The sequence below is a fragment of the Temnothorax curvispinosus genome, unplaced genomic scaffold, assembly GCF_003070985.1.
Source record: "Temnothorax curvispinosus isolate PA1 unplaced genomic scaffold, ASM307098v1 QBEX01011521.1, whole genome shotgun sequence".
In the NCBI taxonomy this organism is placed as follows: domain Eukaryota; kingdom Metazoa; phylum Arthropoda; class Insecta; order Hymenoptera; family Formicidae; genus Temnothorax; species Temnothorax curvispinosus.
This window is the reverse complement of record NW_020221301.1, coordinates 1-23468: the sequence shown is the minus strand read 5'-3', so window position 1 is coordinate 23468 and position 23468 is coordinate 1. Positions and strand designations below refer to the sequence as shown.

At 38.5% G+C, this 23468-nt stretch overlaps 3 protein-coding genes and 1 non-coding gene across 7 annotated transcripts; 2 read left to right on the top strand and 2 right to left on the bottom strand.

The window, feature by feature from the left end:
* Positions 1-3: 3 nt before the first annotated feature.
* On the bottom strand, positions 4-70 carry LOC112461628. Its single transcript, XR_003041573.1, has one exon. It is a non-coding gene; the product is annotated as a small nucleolar RNA SNORD31 (small nucleolar RNA).
* Positions 71-1896: 1826 nt separating this feature from the next.
* LOC112461626 (HEAT repeat-containing protein 5B) lies at positions 1897-14660 on the top strand. 4 transcript variants are annotated; one of them, XM_025026940.1, is made up of 34 exons: positions 1897-2206; positions 2432-2617; positions 2741-2952; positions 3036-3183; positions 3263-3373; positions 3451-3634; positions 3708-3868; positions 4059-4308; positions 4378-4521; positions 4604-4854; positions 4961-5072; positions 5158-5410; positions 5502-5611; positions 5715-5878; positions 6289-6321; positions 6739-6813; positions 6918-7475; positions 7556-7745; positions 7846-8015; positions 8099-8420; positions 8505-8771; positions 8859-9040; positions 9123-9368; positions 9500-9719; positions 9824-10096; positions 10206-10368; positions 10448-10563; positions 10653-10937; positions 11012-11248; positions 11474-11625; positions 11702-11915; positions 12032-12058; positions 12161-12306; positions 12372-14660. In XM_025026940.1, the coding sequence occupies exons 2-34, from the start codon at positions 2489-2491 to the stop codon at positions 12546-12548; spliced, it is 6282 nt and encodes a 2093-aa protein (XP_024882708.1). In that variant the 5' UTR covers positions 1897-2206; positions 2432-2488; the 3' UTR covers positions 12549-14660. The 4 variants fall into 4 exon arrangements, with proteins under 4 accessions (XP_024882708.1, XP_024882711.1, XP_024882709.1 ...); XM_025026943.1 differs by lacking the exon at positions 6289-6321; XM_025026941.1 differs by lacking the exon at positions 1897-2206 and having other exon boundaries at positions 2489-2617; positions 12032-12046; positions 12372-12548.
* A 328-nt stretch (positions 14661-14988) lies between these two features.
* LOC112461627 (prostaglandin reductase 1-like) lies at positions 14989-18741 on the top strand. The gene is made up of 4 exons (XM_025026944.1): positions 14989-15345; positions 16716-17004; positions 17308-17581; positions 18124-18741. Exons 1-4 carry the CDS (start codon positions 15075-15077, stop codon positions 18463-18465), a joined length of 1176 nt encoding a protein of 391 aa, XP_024882712.1. The 5' UTR covers positions 14989-15074; the 3' UTR covers positions 18466-18741.
* A 1572-nt stretch (positions 18742-20313) lies between these two features.
* Positions 20314-23288, bottom strand: LOC112461625 (dihydrolipoyl dehydrogenase, mitochondrial). Its single transcript, XM_025026938.1, has 7 exons — positions 23100-23288; positions 22234-22519; positions 21787-22153; positions 21375-21719; positions 21172-21263; positions 20723-21048; positions 20314-20481 (listed from the first exon to the last, which is right to left on the bottom strand). Exons 1-7 carry the CDS (start codon positions 23142-23144, stop codon positions 20416-20418), a joined length of 1527 nt encoding a protein of 508 aa, XP_024882706.1. The 5' UTR covers positions 23145-23288; the 3' UTR covers positions 20314-20415.
* Positions 23289-23468: the final 180 nt, after the last annotated feature.

Genomic DNA, 23468 nt, shown 5'->3' with positions numbered 1-23468 from the left:
ATAATTTTGTCAGTCAACTGATTCATTCATAGTTTTCAGACTGGGGCAGTAATTATACATCATTATAATTTATTCGTAGAGCTTATATCGAGATATTATAGAAATATCTTTTTTTTTTTTTTTACGTTACATTAAAGTATACAAAGCAAAAATCAAATCTATTCGCAAACTGGAAATCTACCACGTGCTTCTAGTTTACATCAGAAATTCTATTCTCAAATAAATTTGTGCATCTAATAATCGAAAGTTTTATGCACTCCATTTTGTGGAATAATCTCTCTGCGTTTAAATTACGTTTTAATAATAATTTATGAACAATGGAAAAACTTGAATCTTTTCACGAACAAGAAATCTAAATCACGTGCTTCTAATCGCCGCATCAGAAATTCTATTCTTAAATAAAGTGCATCCAATAATTATAATCATAGGTTTTATGTACTACGGTTTGTGAAATAATCTTCCTGCGTTTAAATTGCCATAATTAATGAACAAAGGAAAAACTTTAATATAATAATAATCTTGAAGCAGAATGGTTCTCAAAATTAAGCTCAAACGAGAATAAAGCCCGTATCAGACTACGGATTGGGATTGAGATTGGATTGAAATTTAATCAATCAGAATAGAGAAAACTGATCTCAAGTTTAGTAAACTTTGCTCTGATTAGTCAAATTTCCCAATCCCAATCCGTAGTCTGATACTGGCATAAAAGAGCCGAGCGGAGGCACAAGACGCCGGCGATGGATCGAGATCCTTTCTCAAACATAGGAGAAACAAAATACTCACTAAAACAATTGCGGTGACAAGCGCGACAGCGCGAGCTACTTAGCGGCTGCTCTTCGATATAGGAGTGAAAGGAGGTTCGGCTTTACAAAATCCAGCACTAAAAGAAAAACGGGAACCAAAATTTAGGCGATGTAGAAGCACCCGGCGAGGTCGTCGCCACGCGAATCGACGTGATCAGTGAGACGTAAGGCTTATAATCAAGAAACGATCATACGAACGAGACTAATGTGCTCATCATGTCGTGGCGAAACGAAAAAAAAAAAAAAAACGTGCTCAAGCTCTGCGCTAATAATTCAAAATGTAATCGAAAAAATACAATCGAGACTGTTGAATTAAGGAAAAATCGTGCGCAGGAAGCTCGCCGTAAGATGCTTGAGCGAAGTGTGCACGCGGATGACGATGGATTTCGAAAACGATCTCGCGCTTACCTTTTCTTTCCGTGAAAAAACGGGACGCGACGCGTCCCCCGAGAGCTCCAGCCGTGAAATGAACGAGAACGAACTGAACTACTGAACGAAGCTAGCACTGCTAGCCGCGGCGCGCGCGGCAGCCGCGCAGGCCGCGCTCGATAGGAAGCTCCGCAACATGGCGGATTCACATGAAGTTGTCGAGCTTGGTATTTCGACCAATCGCCGGGCTCGGCGCGTAAAGAATTTTTTTTACGGACGGAAACGAGATAACTTTCTATCGCAACGCGATAATCGATTTTTTACGATTTTATTCGGATGTCGAGAAAATTCAACGCATCTTATAATTAATTTAATTATTAATTATTAATAAATTAAACATATTAATTATAATTAATATTTAATAATTGTAATAAATTATTGAATATTAATAATAATTATTAAATTATTATAATTAGTGATTTATTCGCGAGAAATTTTGACTTTGATCAACGATTTGATTCAATCGGCGGAATTTACGTTTACCGAAAAATTTCTATTTATACAACTCTCTAATTTCATTTTTTTACTTTTTGCTTTAAACGACAAAAATTAATTACTCCATCCATCTTACTAAATATAAATGCCGAGGTATCGCTCGATAAAAGGTATTAAAATAGAATTACAAAGTCGCCGTCAGCCGTGAAAAACAAAACGTCGCATTGTGGCCTGAAAAGGAGCTGACTTCACCGCGTTTGCGCCACCAGACGCGGAGTGACCCAGTCCGATCTGTCATCTGTCCTAACCTTTACGTCAAAATTTGTCATCCGCACGGAGGAGGTATCGTTCGTCGTTGCGACAATTCGGAGTTTCGCGTTGAATAACGACGACGCCGGGGACGATGCTATCGTCGCGACGCGGCTGATCTGCACGAGCGCGAAAGTGACGGAGTGACGTCCCGAGAGGAACGAGAGGTGCCATGAAAACGTCTGCCCACCGAGTGATGACACCTGGACCCTGGACCGCCGTTTCCTACGGTGCGTATATCAGCCGAGCGTTCTAATCGCGTCTTATCGCGTCCTCGCTACCGTACATCCGTACGATTCGCCCTAGAACGCGATAACACGCGACAAACACGCCCTTGAAGGCGCTGATAACATCCCTGATACACGTACATTTTCCCTTAATTTTAAGTCGCAAGTCCGTATGTTGTCAGCTGGTAATTGTAAAGTGGGACAGAATTTAATCTGATTGCATTGTAGGAGGAGATTGAGTGATATTTGAGAGCAGCCTGTGCGTGTGTGCATTTACTCGAAACAATGATGGAGTTGAGTCATAGTCTGACCCTCAACGAGGATGCTCTTAATCAAATCCCGGAGGCTAAGCGACCGGTCTTTATCTTCGAATGGCTACGCTTCCTGGACAAGGTTCTGGTTGCCGCCCAAAAGGTATCGATTCAAAAGCCTGACGTTGGTAGCTGTCAAATTCGTGATTAAGAAAATATATGATTAAAGTTATTTGTATAATAATATTCATGATAAATTTCTAATTGCGGTAAATCTTATTCGCAGAGTGATATTAAAGGATGCCAGCAAAAGTTGGTGGAACAATTGACCAGGCACATGCAAGGAGCTCCTGGTCCACCTACTCGGCGTCTCATTGCAAGATGCCTGGCAACTTTGTTCAGCGTGGGCGATACGTTCCTGCTCTTCGATACTGTCAACAAGTGCAACGATATCTTGAGGAATAAGGACGATTCGCCAAGCTTTCTACCCACGAAACTGTGAATACTGATTATTATTAATTTCGTTGGTAATCAATAATGCTGCATATATGTGTATACATATATACGTGTCGTTTTTCTAGAGCTGCCATTTGCTGTGTGGGATGCATGTACGAGAAACTGGGAAGAATGATGGGCAGGTCATACGAGGAGACTGTACAGATTCTGATAAAGTCCTTACGTTCGGCGGAATCACAGACGCGGATAGAAATTATGCATACGTTAGAAAAGGTGATGAATTGATCTTATTAAAATTTTTTAAACTATTTAGATAAAATATGATTATAACGTATATTTTTGTTATAATAAGGTGTGCGCTGGAATGGGATCCGCGATAACCAACGTGCATAAGGAGATATATAAAGTTTCGAGGCATTATCTAACCGACAGAGTGATGGCAGTAAGATGTGCCGCTGCTAAGGTATTTTATATTTACGAAAGAAATCGATCATGTGTCCTATTTTTTTAATTAACGACAATTCACTTTTGTGTATACAGTGTTTGTTGGAGATGTTAAATCACGCTCCGTTTTTGTATACGACCGAAATTGAAAGCGTCGCAACATTGTGCTTCCGGGCGTTCGAGGGTTCAAATTACGAAGTGAGATGCTCCGTCGCTAAATTACTAGGCACTTTGGTGGCAATGACACAGCTTCCTTCACCCAAGATAAAAAATCCTACAGGTATACAAGCGAAAATACATTATGAAACTATACATCCAAACCTTATTCTAAAGCGTATATTCTGTGCTTTTAGTTGCACACAATAAAGGTGCTAAACAAGCATCGCTTGAAGAGGTGTTAAATATCTTGATGTCTGGATTTTTAAGAGGTGGCGTCGGCTTCTTAAAAGGAACCGGCGAGATAATAAAAGGAAGCTCCAGCATAAATAGAGAAGTGCGAGTTGGTGTAACACATGTAAGTGATCACAGACGTATAACTATACTCAGCATGCAAATTTACATGTGATTATGCAACAAAATATTCGTATTATTTTTTAAGAAAGCAAAGCGTTTTTCTTATCAAGTCAAAAAAGCTTTCAATTTGATTAAAGGGTATATTTTTCATGAAAAAATACCTTACAAACATTTGATGATAACTATTACAGGCATACGTGGTGTTCGTTCAAATGTTAGGCGGTACTTGGCTGGAACGAAATATCGGCACGTTAATTGCACACGTTTTAGACCTGGTTACAAATCCGAAAGCCGCTAGCTCGCACGTTGAGGCGGTATACTCGCGCAAATGCGTGAATTTCATATTACGCGGTACAATCGGCAAATTGTTAGGGGAAGGCGCTCAGGCAGCTGCTTGCAAAGAAATAGCGCATATCATCTTGAAGCAGATGAATTCCATCGGTAAGAATAATGTTTCAAGCGTCAATATTTAATATATACTTGTCCGTAATCTCGATGCGTTCTTACCAGATTTCAGTCCAGAAAACGCCAAAGATTGCAATCAGGAAACATTATTCAGCCAGCATTTATTAGTGTGTGCGCTACAAGAAATGGGAAATCTGATATTGGGATTAGGTACCACAGCCACGAATTTGTTATCCGATCAATCTCTAAGTACGTATTCGCGCATTTGAAACATGTTTTGTTTCTTTAATATAGAAACAGTCGGTTTGAACGATACAATTATTTATCGCAGGTCTAATCGATGCCATAATGGCCGTCCTGGTGCATCCGTGTCAAGCGGCTAGACTAGCGGCTTCCTGGTGCTTACGATGCATATGCGTGGCAGTGCCGAGTCAAATAACACCTCTGATCGACCGTTGCGTCGACGGGATTGAGAATATGCGTAGCTCACCGGAAGCCATAGCCGGTTACAGCAGTGCTCTTGCCGCGGTGCTAGGAAGCGTTCGTCTGTCACCTTTGGGAGTCCCTCATACTAAGGGAAAGGTGTATATGCTTTTTAAATTATACTTTAAACTATATTTTAAGCTATATTACCCTTCTTTATCATACCAATCATGCGGAATTAATTTATCAAGCTTTCGATTTTCAGATAATTTTCAATACAGCGGAAGAACTTCTGAGAAGCGCAAGTCAGAACAGTCGTTTATCTTTAAATCGCACGCACGCAGGATGGCTCTTGATAGGAGCGATAATGACTTTAGGTATAAATATCTTAACGATTTATTTCACGATGAATATTAATTTAAGAGTGAGCCACACGTGCATGTGTAATTTATATGTATACAGGTACGGCAGTAGTGAAGGGTTTATTACCGAGAATGTTGCTTCTATGGAGAAACTCCTTCCCACGCTCGAACAAGGAACTCGAGAGTGAAAAAGCTCGCGGCGACGCTTTCACGTGGCAAGTGACTTTGGAGGGACGTGCCGGCGCATTGTCCGCTATGTATAGCTTCTTGCTGCACTGCCCGGAACTTTTAAATGACGACATTACACGGCGATTACTCACACCTATCGAATCCGCTCTGGCAATGCTGACGAAGTATTAAATATTGATATATTATTTTTATACAATATGACAAAAAACATATTTGAAGTACCGATTCTGCAACTTGGATATATCTCTTTTTCAGTTTGTCTCCTGTTTTGAAGAATTATGGTCAACAATTGAAAGCTCCTGCGGCCATGGTTCGTTTGCGCTTATACGAAACGTTATTGCTGCTACCACCACAAATGTTTGAAGGTAAAATCTATGTACTATGAATATAAACAATATAAAATCTACCATTTATATTTTACTCCTCGGTTTTCAATTTGTTGCCTATCTGATCGGTGATATCGCACAGGTTCTTACACGCATCTTCTGAGAATGTTGGTATCGGAGTTCACACTTACGGATAATCCTGGGAACACAACTACTTCTTTATTGAGTGTAGTTTGCCACGCTAACGATTCGGTAATTCTTGGTACATGGCTACAGGAGACTGATCATCGTACAATAGAAGATCAGGTGAGTTAATTTCTGTATATATCGCAATATGGTTTTTATTCTCGTAAATAACATCTTCGTGAGTTTTCAGTGAGTGAGTCATTGTTTATTTGATCTCGTTTGAAAACTTATGAAAGTATTATCGCTTTAATAAAACTGATTTTTTACTAATTCGGCGGACTAATTCTAATTTTGAGTGTTTTATGTACAACGCACATACTCTTTCTAATATTCAATAATAAAAGATTGTGATTTAATAACTCAAACACGTGTTTTGAAATCTTTGTATATATAACTTGTTTTATACTTGCGCAACTCATGTTTTATATAATATCTAGCTAATTTCAAATAGAAAGAATAATATATATTCTTGCAATTTTAATTTATAAAATGTAAATTTTGCGTTAACTTGCAAATATCCTCGTGTTTAGATGGAACCAAACAGAAGGGCAGATTTGGAACATGTGAGTAAGGTGTTCTGTAAAGTGTGCCTTACGTTTTTTTATTTTGTTTTTTCTATTTATGTTTGTATATATAAAACTACTTATAAAAATTATTATAGATTTTTTATGTGCATCTCATTTTGATGTTATTATATTATTCTATTTTATTATGTTATTAGTTAGTATATATACATGTACCATTTTATGTTTTTAATGTGCTTATTTGGAATACATCGGATACCTTATATATTGCACATAGTAGTTATTATTTAATGTTTTACTCACGTCAGTTTAAGACAATCTATATTTTATTTGTTTTAAAATATATATTTATCTGTATTAATTATTTTTATTTTTTTTAGGTTTTATATGATACAGCTTTACTTTTTTTCCGATCTCAAACTCGTACTTTATTATATTTCACAATCTTTTTTTCAGCTCCAACCAAATAGTGCTGCGGGATCTGGGGCATTGGAACATAATACATGCTGCCTTTATAGACCAATGCCACACGTAAGTTTAAGTAACCATTCCATATAAATTTTATAATATAAATTGCTGTGAATTATAAACATACGGATAAAATTATAATACAAATTTATTGCATATGATTACAGTTTGAAATGATCCCTGGTCCTTTGCCGTTGGGTGTAGCGGTGATTGACTTATCGGTCGCATTATTCGGCCAGATATTCCCACGTGTAGCAAACAAGCACAGACTGCAGATGTTGGATCACTTCAGCGAGTGCATAAAGCACACCAAGTCCGGAAGGCAGGAAGCAATACAAATGAATGTGTTCACGGCAGTTTTGAGCGGCTTGAAGGGCCTCAATGAGGCGAAAACAGGCTTCGGGCAGGAAGACGTCAAGAAATCCGCCACTAATCTTATCATCAGCACGCTGGTCAGCAGCAACCCTATTCTACGATGGGCGGCGGGAGAAGCGGTTGGTAGAATGGCTCAGGTGATCTCCGATCCCAAGTTCACCGCGGAATTGGCGCAAACCAGTTTTGATCGTTTGAAATCTGCTCGCGACGTCGCCAGCAGAACCGGTCACTCGTTGGCGTTAGGCTGCCTTCATAAATATGTCGGCGGAATGGGCTCTAGCCAGCATCTCAACACTAGCGTTAGCATCCTGCTCGCACTCGCTCAGGATAATTCGTCTCCCGTAGTGCAAGTAAGATATTGCCATGCTGTCACGTTTTATTTGTCTTCGTATCAACTTTGACAAAAAATTATAAAATACATTTTTTTAAGGTTTGGGCGCTGCACGCTCTGGCTCTGATAGCTGATTCCGGTGGACCAATGTTCAGAGGCTATGTTGAGCCTACGTTATCCTTAGCCTTGACCCTTCTTCTAAATGTTCCTCACTCTTACATCGACGTACATCAATGTATCGGAAAGGTTTTATCGGCGCTTATCACGACGATAGGGCCAGAGTTACAAGGTAGATATATAACATTTAACTGATTATAGGGTAATTGCGAAGATGGAGTATGGACTATTGTTTTTACGGAAAATAACTCGTTGAACAATTTATTTTACAGGCAACACGACAACAATTTGCATGGCACGGTCGTCATTTTTGTGCGCGTGTGCCATTATGCAGGATCATCAGGACCCACTCGTTCAAGCTGAAGCGACCGGCTGCCTTCAACAGTTACATCTCTTTGCACCCAGACACGTCAATTTGTCTTCTCTCGTTCCTACATTATGCGTAAGGCCTTTTTAAGCATTTAAAGATTCATTTATCATAAAATCTTTATTAATTTATTTGATTATTTGATTATTTTTTTATAGCGTACCCTATCGAGCAATCACTTGCTTCTGCGTAAAGCTGCGATATCCTGTCTTCGGCAACTCGCTCAGCGCGAAGCGAAAGAAGTATGCGAGCATGCAATGACCCTGGCTAATGAAAGCAGAGACACTAACGTGGTAGAAGGCCTCGTTATTACCGAGACCGGTCTTCCGGGCGTGTTATTTAGTATGCTGGATACAGAAACTGATAGTAAATTAATCAAAGATATTCACGATACTTTAACGAGCATGCTGCACATATTAGCGGCCGACAATCTGTCTCAATGGTTGTCACTGTGCAAAGACGTTCTCACGATAGCTTCAGGTAATAGTCAAGTTCTTCTAATTAATCATTGATGAAACATTTTTTGGGAAGTATTTTGCAAAAATATTTTGCTTTATTACGTAGAATCGAGTACGATCGAAGAAGGCAACGCGGCGAATGCAGAGGATAGTGCCGCTGATAACGAATCAGCGGATGCAGAGGGTGACGACGACCAGGCTGAGTTCCACGCCGATGAGTCTACTAAACAGCGACCGTCTATCACACCGAGGTGGCCAACGAGAGTCTTCGCGGCGCAATGCGTACGACGCATTGTCGCGGCTTGTATGAGTGACAAGCAGGCGCACTTTGATCTCGCCTTGGCTAAAGAAATGCAACAATCTAAGGGAAAAGGTACGATTGATAAAGCTAACGTTGTAATCGTCTCTGTCATTAGGCTTTCCTTGATTTTTAATACTCGTTCTTATGGGGGTTTTACAGGAGATTTTCTGGTATTACATTTATCGGACTTGGTGCGCATGGCATTCATGGCCGCGACGAGTGATTGCGATCCATTGCGGCTCGAAGGTCTCAAAACCTTGCAAGAGATCATTGATAAATTCGCCAAAGTTCCCGAACCGGAGTTTCCCGGACACTTATTGCTGGAGCAGTTTCAAGCACAAGTGTGTCTCAGTTCACTCTACATTTTTTACAATTGTATTTAATGATTGTTATATTTTATATTAAATATGAATTTGTTTAAAGGTTGGAGCTGCTTTAAGACCAGCATTTTCCGCGGAAACACCGTCGCACGTTACAGCTGCAGCCTGCGAGGCTTGCAGCGCATGGATTGGCAGCGGTGTTGCTAGGGATCTCAATGATCTACGAAGAGTGCATCAGTTACTCGTGTCATCTCTGGAAAAATTGAGAGAAGGTAAAACTCGGCCGCAGTTGTACAATGAGAGCTTGTCGACGCTGGAGAGATTGGCGATCTTAAAAGCATGGGCAGAGGTATATAAAAAAATATTCTTTTTCATATTCAATATAGAAATAGTATAAGCAAACATGAGGTATCTGAGCAAATTTCATTGTTGAGCATTGTGAAAAAAAATTAAATTGATTAATTTGATTTTTCTTAACAGGTGTATGTAGTTGCGATGATTAGAGATGGATCTGCATTGAATAGCAAAGATACGACCAATCGAAACGCGAATCAAGTCGACGAAACCAACGAAGAGGATTTTGGGGAATTTGAGTTTCAGAGCGAAAGTTTGCTGAGTCTCGTTCAGCCGGAGCTTCTGAGTCTGAGCCAACATTGGCTATCTGCTTTAAGAGATCATGCATTGCTCTCTTTGCCACCAGGTATTATTGAATATAATGAAATCTAACGATGTAAAACTATGTAATTAATTATGTGTTAACATTAATGACGATAATTAAAACTATCATTATGACTATCTCCCCAGAATTCTCCAGTCAGTTGCCGCATGACGGTGGTGCCTTTTATACGACAGACACGATGGAATCCGCGCGTCCACACTACGTAGAATCATGGGCGCCGATTCTCCACGCCGCGACCCTCTGGCTCAATGCGAGAGGATTCGAAATGGAAGACAGCAACCAGGATAAGGCGACGACGAATCTTGCTAATAATAATAATCATAACAATAATAATAACAACGATGAAGCTACTGCTTGTAAAACTAACACGAATGTTGAACGTTTTCACTTGTTATTTGGTAAGTATCTAATATATAAAACATTAACTTGTGTGTTTACGTGTGTATATCAACATGATTTACTTTATATGATTATGCAACATTTATCTTTTATTATAATTATTTGCAGGTATATGCATGGAAGCTTTGTGCAGCCCTCGCTCTTCCGAATCCCCGCAAAATATGAAGACATGCTTAAATGCGTTGTACACGCTACTCGATTCAACATGGGCGCGTAAGGTCTTTATCACGGATCGTTCCTTGCCTATCGAATTGTGTAACGTTCTTCATAGGTACTTTCACACATACGAAAATACACATTCTATTTCTCTATCGCGTAATATTAATATCGACATGTTTGTTGCTTTAAAGATTGCTTTTAACACGAGAGAGTTATGTCATCCAAATGATAGTGATGGAAGTGCTGAAGCAAGTGATGAAAGCAGCGCAGGAAGATCTTGCTGCAAGAAAAAAATTGAAACTCAAAGGTACGCGGACTCCGAAATTATTCTCGATAAATTTGATAAAAATAATACATATCATACATACATAAAAACATGTGTATTTTTTTGTTTAGATAATGCATCGGCGCATCAAGAAAACACTGAAACGTCAGAACTGGATCTGCTGGGCGAGGGCGAAGAAAGCGGCGAGCTTACGCCAGGCTCATCATTAGTGTTTGCTGTCCTGGAGGTATGCCTGTGTCTCTTGGTGCGACAGATACCAGCGTTGAATCCGAATCCCGGCGGTGCCACTGCCATATTATCTCAGAAAGGATACGTACCGTCCGAAAAGAGTGGCAAGCTGATCGCATCATCCCTCAATATAATGGAATCTCTCCCTACATTATGCTCTCCGCAAGGTACCCTCGCAAAGCGTTTATATAATTAACATTGTTAATCAACAGTTTTACAGCAATTTATCCTGTTTCTTAAGGCGCAGTAGCAATTCTCCCGACGCTGCTGTATTTGGCAACGGGCGTGATACGCGAAACCGCGGTGCGTACGGACAACGATAGCACGAAAGCCGGTTCGGAAACGCCGGTTCACGCTGCGTTACACTGCGTCAAGAGTCTCATCAGTAACAAATACGCCCGAGATCACAGGAGTCAAGAGCAATGGACGGGATTACTGCGAAGCGCGCTTGCCAAGATTATAGATCTGGCCAAAACAGGTATGTTAATTTTATCTTTTATGGAGGAGGAACATTAAACTATAAACGCATACCTCTTATTTATAAATTATCAGAAATCAAAATGAAATATATGTCGTGCACGCGTTTCTTGTGTCGAAATATAAAATATCTATCATAAGAATCAAAAAAATTAACATATATATATATATACACACATATATATATATTTTACTTATTTTTATTTTGCCTACTTTGCTTTTACAGGCAGTGACGAAACTAAGATGGATGAGGTGGCAATGATGCTAGGTATCGCAGTATTCGTGCTCCACGCGTCGCCGGATGTGGTGAGCGCTCCGAATCTACAATTTCCATGCATCAATCACTTTCGTCACGCGTTCCAGTCTGAAAATTTAACGGTGAGCTAATGACATGCGAAGAAAATGTTATTCCTAATTGTTGATCTTAAAAATAATCGAATAATCTTGCATCTAGGTGAGGCTGAAATGCGTGCAAACGTTAAGAACGATATTTCTGCATCCGGAACGTAATGTAAGTACGCCATACATCCATGCGCTCGCGCCACGACTGGTAGAATACCTGTACAGCGACAAGAGCAAGCAGGTGACAAACGACATGGAATTGACTTTTACGCTGGAGTGCGTCAGCACAGTGGAAGCCCTCATAGGTCTCGCCGATCTCTCTAATCGTAAGTCATTCTAATTGAACTTATATAAGAAACTTTTACTACTGAATTATATATATATATATATATATATATTTAATTCGTGAAATGTTAATACAATATGTGTTACACGCTTACAGGAGATTTGTTACAAGGTGTGTGGAAAGGTGTGCGGTCTTCATAATCTAATTTTCTAATGCGCCAATCAATTACTAATCATTTACTGTACATTTTTTGAGTTTAACATACACGTTTCATAAAATCACCAGGTATTCAAATGCTGACTCTACTTGTGCCGATTTTGATCAATTACTTGCTGGAAGGGGACGAGCTCCAACACGCTACTAAGTATCAAGCGAGCCTCCATCAACAGAGTTTTCAGTGGCTCAATAAGATCGGGCCGAAATATCCGCAGGTACAATATTTCGAAAATATCTTCCGAATGACACGAGTATATCCAATCATTGTTTATGTCACTAGGAATTTAAGACACTGATGTCGCAGTCTACCGAGCTGAAAATTAAATTGGAGAACGCCGTAAGGACCAGCCATCAGCAGGCGCAGCGGCACATCCGGCCGGTTGATCCCGTGAAACCGCAGATCAAGATATCCGCGCCGTCGATCAAATTAAAAACCGATTTCTCCAACTTCAACTAAAAGGGGGATCGTATCTGTTGCAGATAAGAAATAAAAGATAATTTATTAAAACCTCGTAAGACTAACGTAAATAACGATATTAGCAATTTTGTCGTAGACCCGATCGTGTTAATGCGATTTCGACCCAACAATTATCAATTATCAGGCAAAATCGAATTACTGTTTACAACTTCTTAGCATCGTGATAATTATAAAGTGATATTTCGCCGTTAGAAAATCGTACTCGACTGTACTTAGAAATAAAAGGATTAGAAATTAGACGACGGATATAAAAAGAGATAGGACAAAGGTGACGTGGATGGAAAAATGATGTCGGACGATCAATTTAATCGCTACTATAAAATGATACTTATATCTTACTTCTCTTCATCCCACTTTAACTTCTTCATTGCCAAGTACAATAACGTTCCTGATTTTCCTATTATGCTTTTCAAAGTGCAAAAAGATAACTTTATATCAGACTTTCAAATTGTATATATACATATGTAGAATTTAGCGTAGAGTTTACAACATAGAGATTATTAATTTATTCAATGATGCAAATAAAGATGTTGATATACATATATTCTCACCTCACTATTTCGATGGATTATAAAAGATAACAAGCAACAATTTAATTTCCATGAGAGGTGTGGTGTTAAAAATTAAATGACTGCGAATATATGCACAAAATAAGTTATATAGATAATATAATATAGATATTTCCGTGCTCATTCGGATCATTAATCCACGATTCAGAAGTTTTGCTTTGAAATAATTTTTAATATAACTAACCGTGTAATCGATAGAATTATTTATTAATAAATTATAATTATGGGTTTCCTTGGGAAAACATTTGCCATAAAACGTACGATTAAAGATCAATCTGAAGTATAGACTGTTTTAATCAAGAACATATTTAACGTTCTTCTGACAGGAAGACTGATAACCCGCTACGTTTTTATTTAACGATTTTTAATACACAGATGCAGGCAGAGAAGAAATATGTACATGTATTAGTTTTGCGTAACTAGAGTGAGGATAGTAATGGGGTAGCGATTCTATCGAACGAATGTCTGATGTAACATATCGAATTATACCGAGCTTTTTTTGTGATATCAGAAACTTTGTAATGATTTTTTTTCTAGACTGCAATAAGATGCACGAGAAGCGCCTTCGGTAAATTAATACCGTATAATGCTGGGCATTACAGCGAAACGATTTGCAAAATTTAACAATTTTTTTGTATTTGATCTTTAAACGCGCTAGATTGTAGCCCGACGTAAACGAAAGAGAAGAATGAACTGCGTAACATAAATGTATGTGTATGTAAATTGAAATTAGAAGCCATAATTCAGGAAGCGAACAATATCTTCCTTTGAATTTGACATTGATCGTACTGTGTTGCGTTTTCGTCTTAGAAAAATCACAATAGACGAGCACGTAGATTAGATACAAACGTTTAGAAATTTAGATTGCTATTGTTGCAGCACGGATGTTCTTATATGGATTATAAACTTTATCGCGATGTCGCGATTTCGTAATCGCGCAACGGTGTCACCGAAAAAAAGATGTAGGTAGAAAGAATCGACGGGAATTACAATTAATAATTTATTATTATTAATTGTGAAATTGAATTCCTGAAGATTTCCTCTTTTTTACCGGAGAGATTTAGGTTCGCAAAATACAAAACTATCTTTCCATTTCCAACTTCCATTTGAAGTTCGGCGTAGCGAGTCTCGCGATGTCTGTACATAATTGAGTTTGAATTGCAATTGCGGTAGATCTGACGTAGCGCCGCGAATAAATTTTGTGAAAGTAAACCAGGACGAATTATTATAAATGTGAAATGGATTATGTGCTCGATAGAGATGTTCTACTATTTTTGTATGATTATTTTAGGGACCCATTGAGATTGTTTGTAAACTTTTAATTGCGTGCCGAAGAGAGCACGGCCATTTATACGACATATATAGTGTTATTGTATCTGATCCACCGAACTTCCATGTATATTTAAGTCGCGTTCTGATTGGAATCCTCTCCGATGAATATGGTACAATTATACATAACGTTGTATTACATAACTGCTGCAGTTTCGACGAAAATAAAAATAACTGATATTAGATAAGTTAACTTAACCGTATTCTATTGCCTTTTAAGGCCCAGTTCAACAGTGGCCAGTTAGCTTAACTAGTAGTTAACTCTCACTCTCTGTCTCTATCTAACCTTTGAGTTAAAAAGAGACAGAGAGTGAGAGTTAACTACTAGTTAAGCTAACTGGCCACTGTTGAACTGGGCCTAAGTGATAAGTATACAAACCTTTATATACATATATATATATTTAGCGCTTATCTCGCAGAATATCGTTGATTAGATATGATAATTCAAACTGTTCCCGAGCCGGACAACTGGTACTGATAATCTTCGTCAGACTGGTTCCCCCTCTTCTTCATAAGAGGGATAAGAGGGAAAGTAAACCTACCGTGTGCGTGCACGCGCGTTTCAAACGGCTCGTGTGTGAATATAAAGACGATCGTAGTAGAGAACATGTTCAAACTGTTCAAAGTAGTGCAGCGCGAGCTGTCGTGGGGTCGGCATCACTTCAACGCGACCGTAATTGCTCGTCCCTTTCGCGACATTAACGACGTTACAGCAACGAGATTGAACACAAGGAGCCCTTGGACCCGAAAGTTCTCGACGCATTTACGCGAGATGGTGAAGGCGAAAAAGTATGTGGTGGTGAGTCATTTCGTGAACGAAGCGAAACCGACGGATTTAAAACTGGTGGAAGAAGAGCTGCCGCCGTTGAAGAATGGAGGTAAGAGGAATTACGTAATTGTCACAACATTGTGCGAATATGTGTCCGTGAGCGTGTCATCGAGTGTGTTATTATAAGCGTGACTGGCATGCAAGTGTGATTATCCTATTACGCTTTCTGTATCTCTGCACGAACATTCTTCAAGAAAAAAATGAATTACAAAGAAACTTTCGTTTGTCTGACGATTATACATATACATATTATAGTTAATATTAAACATTTTTATATTATAATGAAAATTTATTAATTTAATTACGAGATCGAGAGTTTTTAATCTTTACTATTGTGTGAGATTGTACAGTTATAAAAATTCGATAAATCTTTTATATTATACTTTTCATCAATTTATCTGTTAGTTTATATGACTGTGTTGTCGGTAGGAGAGATATCTAATATTTATATAAAAAATATATATATATACGACATTCCGAGTAAGCGAGGCAAATAAGCACGATGACGAATCACATTTCGCACAATAATCGATCGTATAATGATGTTACTGCGATAAGAACTTAGAAGTTAGAATAATATTGAATAGTATTGAATATTTCATCGAACAAGCGCGTTAATTTAATATAGCCCAAGTAATTTATGCATATGTTTTGTTTGAGGCGCATCGGCAAGATATAACTTTCATAAATATTGATATAGTATTAATTTTTTGATAAACGAATTATTTCGTTCGGTAATGGATTGTAAGACTGTCAGCGAATTGCTCGACTTTCGTCTTCTCTTTACATTTTCTGCCGTAATATATAACTTTCTGGACTGTGGATTATCTATACAAAATATACAAATAATTCTCAAGTGCAAGTAATCATAAATTTAAATTGGTTTACATTAAGTTGTTATTTAATTTCGAAGTGTAATTAAGGTCGATTAATTCTCATTAGCGGTCAAGTCACGGTCCGACAAAAAATTGTTGCCATTAAATTCAATGCTTTTTCGAGTTTGCATTAAATTTAATGGCAACGAATTTTTATCGGATCGTGACTGGTGACTTGATCGATAGTGAGAACTGACCTTTAATGCCATATGCACTATCACAGAACATAGATAAGGAAGAATGAGACAATTTAGCATTTAAAAAATGAAGACGATAGCAAAATGGTACTTATGTCATTCAAAATATATAATTCTATTTTTACTTTGAGATATAAGTCAGTAATAATATTAATTATTAAATAACTAACTTAATTATTAATATATTTTTAAATAATAATAATATAATAATAACAATAAATACTTTACCAATATTATAATAGTTAAATTGAGATCAGTACTCGATCTATTCTCTTAATTATTGATATCAAATTAATTTTATTAACCGTAATAAATTATATCTTGATAAAATCTTTTTTTTTATTCAGAATATCTCGTGGAAGCGGAATACTTTTCTGTGGACCCATACATGAGACCGTACGTGCAAAGATTCCCGCTCGGGATCACGATGATCGGCGGTCAGATCGCCAAGATCATACAATCTAAGAACCCGGATTTTCCGGTCGGCAAGAAGATCGTCGCAAGCCTGGGTTGGAGAACTCACACGATAGTAAATCCGAATGTCGTCGATGATACGGCGTTACAGCAGCCGTACATTTTGCCGGACATAGGCGATCTGCCGGCGTCCCTTGGCCTAGGCGTGCTGGGAATGCCGGGGTACACAATTTTCGCAAACATGTTTACACGAATATCCGCCTTGTATAAATGACATGCACTTGCTTATCGTCTTGCTTATCGTCACATAAAAACATAAAAGACGTTTCTAAGTTATTTATATGCACTTGAACTTCGAGCTCTGTTTAAATTATGTAAATCGGTGCCAGTATTAATAAATAAGAATTACTGTTCGAGATAAAAATTAATTTTTTTTTATGAGACATTTCCAATATCAATAACAAGAAGAAAAAAAAACATACGTACAGTAAATTATATTATTTACACGGAAATCTCTCTTTGCAGCAACACGGCATATTTCGGCTTGATGGAAATATGCAAACCTAAGCCCGGCGAAACAATCGTCATCACCGGAGCCGCAGGTGCGGTCGGCTCGCACGTAGGCCAGATCGCCAAGAATCTGGGCCTGACTGTCATCGGTATATGCGGCTCCGACGAGAAGTGCAAGTGGCTCACCGAGGAATTGGGTTTCGATTCCGCCATCAATTACAAAACCATGCCGATCGCGGCCAGCATACGCAAAGCCGCCCCGCACGGCGTGGATTGCTACTTCGATAACGTACGCCTTGATAAGTTATCGCGTTTTATTTCGCTCAATTAAATACGTGCATAGATCATCGCTTTTCAACCTTCATCTACTTCAATAACTCCTTGACAAAATTTTTCTCAGCGAAAACGTCAAAGATCATCGTTTGCTGTAACTTTTAAAATTATCATGCTACAATCTGTCAAAGTCTGATGTTTCGTAATAATTTGTTAACAGTGGAACTATTAACAAATTATTACGATTAGTTTTTACTATTTAAATATACTATACATATATATTTTTGAAAAGAGGCAAATCAATCGATTTAATCATTGTGATGAAAGTCATATAGAAGATCTCAGAAAATGTACATATTTTTTTTTAATATAAACTTGAGTGGTTTTTTTTAAATTACAGTTGTTTAAAATTATTTTAACTTTTCAATTTAATTACAGTTATTTTAACTGCATTGGTAGCTTTAGTGTTAAAATATCATTTTAGAACCAATTGAAAGAAACTATACCTTCTCTCCTGTGATTAGCATTGAGCCGAAACTTTGTTAATTAACTTTGCAGGTTGGCGGAGAGATTTCTAGCACAGTCATGTACCAGATGAGGCAATTCGGCCGGGTAGCCGTGTGCGGCAGCATCTCGAGCTACGACGCGGACGCCTCGTCCTTGCCCAAGTGCGGGATCCTGCAACCCACGATAGTGTTCAACCAATTGAAGATTGAGGGTTTCGTTGTTACACGCTGGAATGATCGTTGGAACGAGGGAATCATGCAGAACTTGCGTTTGATACGCGAGGGCAAGCTCCACTACCGCGAGACCGTGACAAAAGGCTTCGAGAACATGTTCGATGCGTTCATGGGCATGTTGCGCGGCGAGAACATCGGAAAAGCGATCGTCCAAGCGTAGACATCAACGTCGCGATCGTCGTTGGTGATCGCTAATACTTCTTATATATATTCCCGTTCGCTCGTAATTCCATAACTGCATTTGTTAATATTGATCAAGCGTTTAGACATTTAAAAGGCCAGAATTAATTAACATATATATAATTATCAAGCATTTGTTTTCAAAAATAAATTATATCTAGTAGAAAAATAGCCAGTTCTTTTTACTTGTCAAGCAATTTGTAGTATCTTTGGATTTTACAATAAAAGAAACCAAGACTATAAAAAATTATATATATATCAATTATATATATCATTATAATTGACATCTAGATAATTTTTTATATTGTGTAACGTGTGATAAAATACAAATTTTGTTCAATAAAGAATATTTTATAAAATCTTTGTGCTTTTTTTTTCCGTGAAAAAAATTCCTATTACCCTATAAAATGACACTAATAATAAATTATTATATAAACTTGTTATTATTTTGTTAATTCTTCGATCATTATTTCATAAAATAGAAAATTAATTTTGAAAAACAACTTTATAAACATCTTTTATATTTTAGCAATGTTTTTCCTCTCTACACTTATATGTAATAAATAAGAAAGTTATTACATATAATTAGACTTCAATTAAATAATGTAATATTACATAATATTACGTGTAGCTATATGTACTCAGGATTTATATAATTTAAATTTTTGACATAATTATTCTATATGTATATATGTATAATTTTAACATTATATTTTCAAATTATAATCCCTCCGCGGTGTCTCTACCCGAACTTCTATGTCAATGTATTTGACATTACCTATTCATATATCCTTTTTACCGAACGCGTCATATATTGTTTCATTTTTTAGTCGCGACCGCGATTACCCGAGATTAGAGAAATATATTAAAAATTTTAATAGTTTAAAAAAATTTTGCGCGTTTAATATACGTTTAATATCTCGTGTTAAAAAGTTATCAAAGTTATAGATTCGGTATGGATTCGTTCATGGATTTTCTGTCGCGCGCGTATGTTACTTACTTGACGATATTTTTTGAAAATCGCATTGGTTCTCGCGCGGCTTTTCGGACCTTTTTTCTTCTCGTCGATCGCACTTTTAAAGCCCCTTGCACAATAGGCGATAGCGATAGCGATAGCGACAGCGACAAGGTTGCCGCACTGATCTATAGATCAGTGCGTAGAAGTTATCTCTTTTTATCAAGTAATCAAGCAAGCGAAAACAAATAACGTTGAAACGATGACCGAGTCATTAAAAATTATTTTGTATATTTTATAATCAAAAAGAAATGCAAAATGTATCTACGACTGCAATTAAATGTTCATTTCTTTCTAGAAATATGAAAGATTGATTTGAACCAAGTCAATTTTAATAAAAATTTATGGCGACAACCCTCGATAAAATTTAAGCAAACAATCTATTTTTTAGTTTTGACACGCAAAGATTTTTATTTATTTTTATTTATTTTTAATAATTTATTCAAGAGTCTTCTCTGTTGCACACTTTCATTTCACTCTCTTTCTTTATTTTTCACCTATGTTATTTTACATGTATATATCTTTTTATCTTCTTTTGGAACGATTTAAAGAATACGAGATATATTATATAATGCCGCATCTTTCGTTTATTCTTAATAAATACAATAATCATCAGAGATAAACTTATATCTCTGCGTATAATGGCTTCCAGCTTTTATTTACAATCGTAATCCCCCTTATACAACGCGCTACGGTTCGCGCAATGTACGTTGATACGTAGACTAGATCCAGGCTACGATGTGAAGTCAATAGGGCCGCGTAAATCATATACGCGTTTAGCGGGGAGCATAAACGTGTCTGTCCGCGAAATGTATTATCTCAGTAAACTTTGAAAGAAGACAGGCACGTTTAGTGCTAAACGCAATTAGGATATAGACTAACAAGTGTGATGATTCGCTTATTCTCCATAGAAATTTAAAAGTTGATAGGTTTGCCGAAGTAGGCTGCCAGATGAGCTTCTCTGAGCGCTTCGGCGCACGTCTGAAAGAAAGAAGAGGAAATGCGTGTCATAAAACATGCCCGATAAAATAATTTATTTAAATTTCAGTGAGACCTTAACATTCGAATATACTAAGTGATATGACTTAAATGATTAAAGATTATTTTTAATCTGTTCTTTCTTTTTTGCATAAAATTTCTAGACGTAGAGAATTAATCGTGGAAAGATGTTATGTGCAAAATGAAGCTGCTTAGTATAAAATTGACGTTAATAAATACTTACTGGATGTGCGTGGCATACGCGGGCAACGTCTTCCGCGCTGGCGCCATACTCCATCGCGAGAACCGCCTCGTTGATGAGCTCTCCGGCAGCCGGTCCGATCATGTGCACGCCCAGGATCTTGTCCGTGTTGCTGTCGGCGAGTACCTTCGCGAAGCCGTCCGTCTCGAGATTCGTCTTCGCTCGGGAGTTCGCCATGAACGGAAACTTGCCGACCTTGTAGTCGATGCCCTCCTTCTTCAGATCTTCCTCCGTCTTGCCGACCCAACCCACTTCCGGATGCGTGTATATCACGCTCGGCACGCAGTTGTAGTCTATGTGAACCGCGCCTGCATCGCAAGATAATCCACATTTAATCAGATTGAGTAAAAAAAAAAGAAGCAAGTTCATATTTGTATCTGTAGCACTAAAATGAGATGATGAGTCGTATTTAAATTACGATTGACACTTACCTCCGGCAATACCTTCCACTGTGATTATGCCCTCGTCCTCAGCTTTGTGAGCCAGCATTGGTCCGTGAATGCAGTCACCGATAGCGTAAATACTGTGAATTTAATTACGGAATTAGTTATTCAAAATCATATTTTATCACAGATACATTGGAGGGATTTAAAGTCGAATGACAGTTCAATTCCGATTTAAATTTCATAGTTACCTAGGCACTACCGTCTGGAATCTATTGTTCACGGGTATTCTTCCCTTTTCGTCCCTCTCGATGCCCAGATCTTCCAGACCTAAGTTTTGCGTGTACGGCCTCCTGCCGACGCACACCAACAACACATCGCACGCCAAGTCCTCCTTTTTGTTGGAGTCCTTTGCGTCCTCAACGGAAACCACGATCTCATTGCCGCGCTTGCTAGCAGCTGTGACTTTCGTTCCCAGTTTAAACTTCAGTCCTTGTTTCGCGAGTATCTTCTGCATGCTTTTACTAACCTCCCCGTCGATGCCCATGCCACCGATCGTCGGCATGAATTCAACGGCCGTTACATCGGAACCCAGTCTGCAAAAATGATAATTTTAGCGAGAGTGCACGAGTTTTTGCGTTGAAAGCGAATTTAGCGCACTACCTTTGCCAAACTGAGCCCAGTTCCAATCCAATGACTCCAGCTCCGATGACAATGAGCCTCTTGGGAACTTCACTGAGCGACAGCGCACCCGTCGAGGACACAACCTGTTTCTCGTCGATCTCGATGCCGGCGAAAGGCGTGACTTCGCTACCGGTCGCTATCAGAATATTCTTCGCGTTGATAGTAGATTCCACCGATCCGTCAGGCTTTAGGGCAGTGACTTGGTTCTTGCCTGTGATCTTTCCATGACCCTTGACCCACTCGACCTTGTTTTTCTTAAACAGACCCGCTATACCGCCGGTCAAGGCTTTGACCACGTTCGTTTTCTGTTCCATGAGCTTTTCGAGGTTCAATTGAACATTCGATACTGCAAAGAGTCATCCGTGTTTTAATATGCGATAACATGACACTTTCCACAAAAGAATTCGTCCAGCTCAGGTTACTCACCGACAACTCCACGGTTCGCTAAATCTCCACTGTGCGCCATGTGATAATAATGTGAATTGTTTAAAAGTGACTTCGACGGAATGCATCCAACATTGAGACACGTGCCACCTAGAGTCGGGTCCTTCTCCACGCATACGGTCTTCATGCCCAATTGCGCGGCTTTAATCGCAGCTACGTATCCACCGGGACCAGACCCGATCACCACTACATCTGCGTCCAGCGTACTGGCGTACCTGCGCTGCTGGGTACTTGTTATGCCAGGTAGAACACGCTTTATGCATGTTGGCTAAAAGGAAACGAAAAGAAAAGAAATTATATTACAGCATTTGCACACATTTGGCAAGGAAAACTGTTGACAATTCAAGAACAAGGAAATATAAATGATATATATATATATATTAATGTAAAATAAATTAATATAAAATATCAATAATGATAAATAGAATTAAAAGTCTATTTAAAAACTCTTATCATTCTGTGCTATCGTTCTGTCATTATTCAGCTACGCCTTCTCATTCAATATTTTTCCTTTTCTCTTCAAAATTTCATTTTGAGTGCAGAAGGTGTTACCGGAGAACAGCTGAAAAGGACAGATTTCGGTGGTACACCAACGTCACCAACACAGAGAAAGCAATGACATAACCAATCCGTGAAGCTGCCATTATGCATAATACAGAAATTCCGAGAATTTCTTAAGAATCTAAAGATACAACTGATGAGATCTTTTCAGGCATGATCATCAAAGATTCTCACTAATTGACTGAAAAAATAACCACGCTGACCTGGCCTGGCGACGAGACGTTACGAAAGAGATGTCCGAGTGAAACAATCGTCCTACGTGAATCATCCGGTCGTCCGTGACTTACCCTGATCGACGTGGTCACCAAGTTCCAAATGCTGGCTTGCATCATACTTTCAAAACACAACCTCGAATCCCCGACGCCGAACGGGAGGGATGCAAAGGGAAAAAGATTCGCGGCAGTGAAACGGAAAGGCCTACCGTATACCGGTTATCGCGACAGGTTCGCCTCGCGGGGGGGTGCCGATAATTCTCACGCGGTCGTTGAATGCACCTAGTTCAAGGATCACGCCGAGAGATGGCGCCAGGGATCCCGTCAAGCGGCTGGCGTTAGTTCATCGATTTTCACCCCGCAAGCTATATAATAATCACCGGCGATAATAATCACCGTTTTGGAACAATCGACGACGAGCAAGTAAAAAAGAAATATCTTATC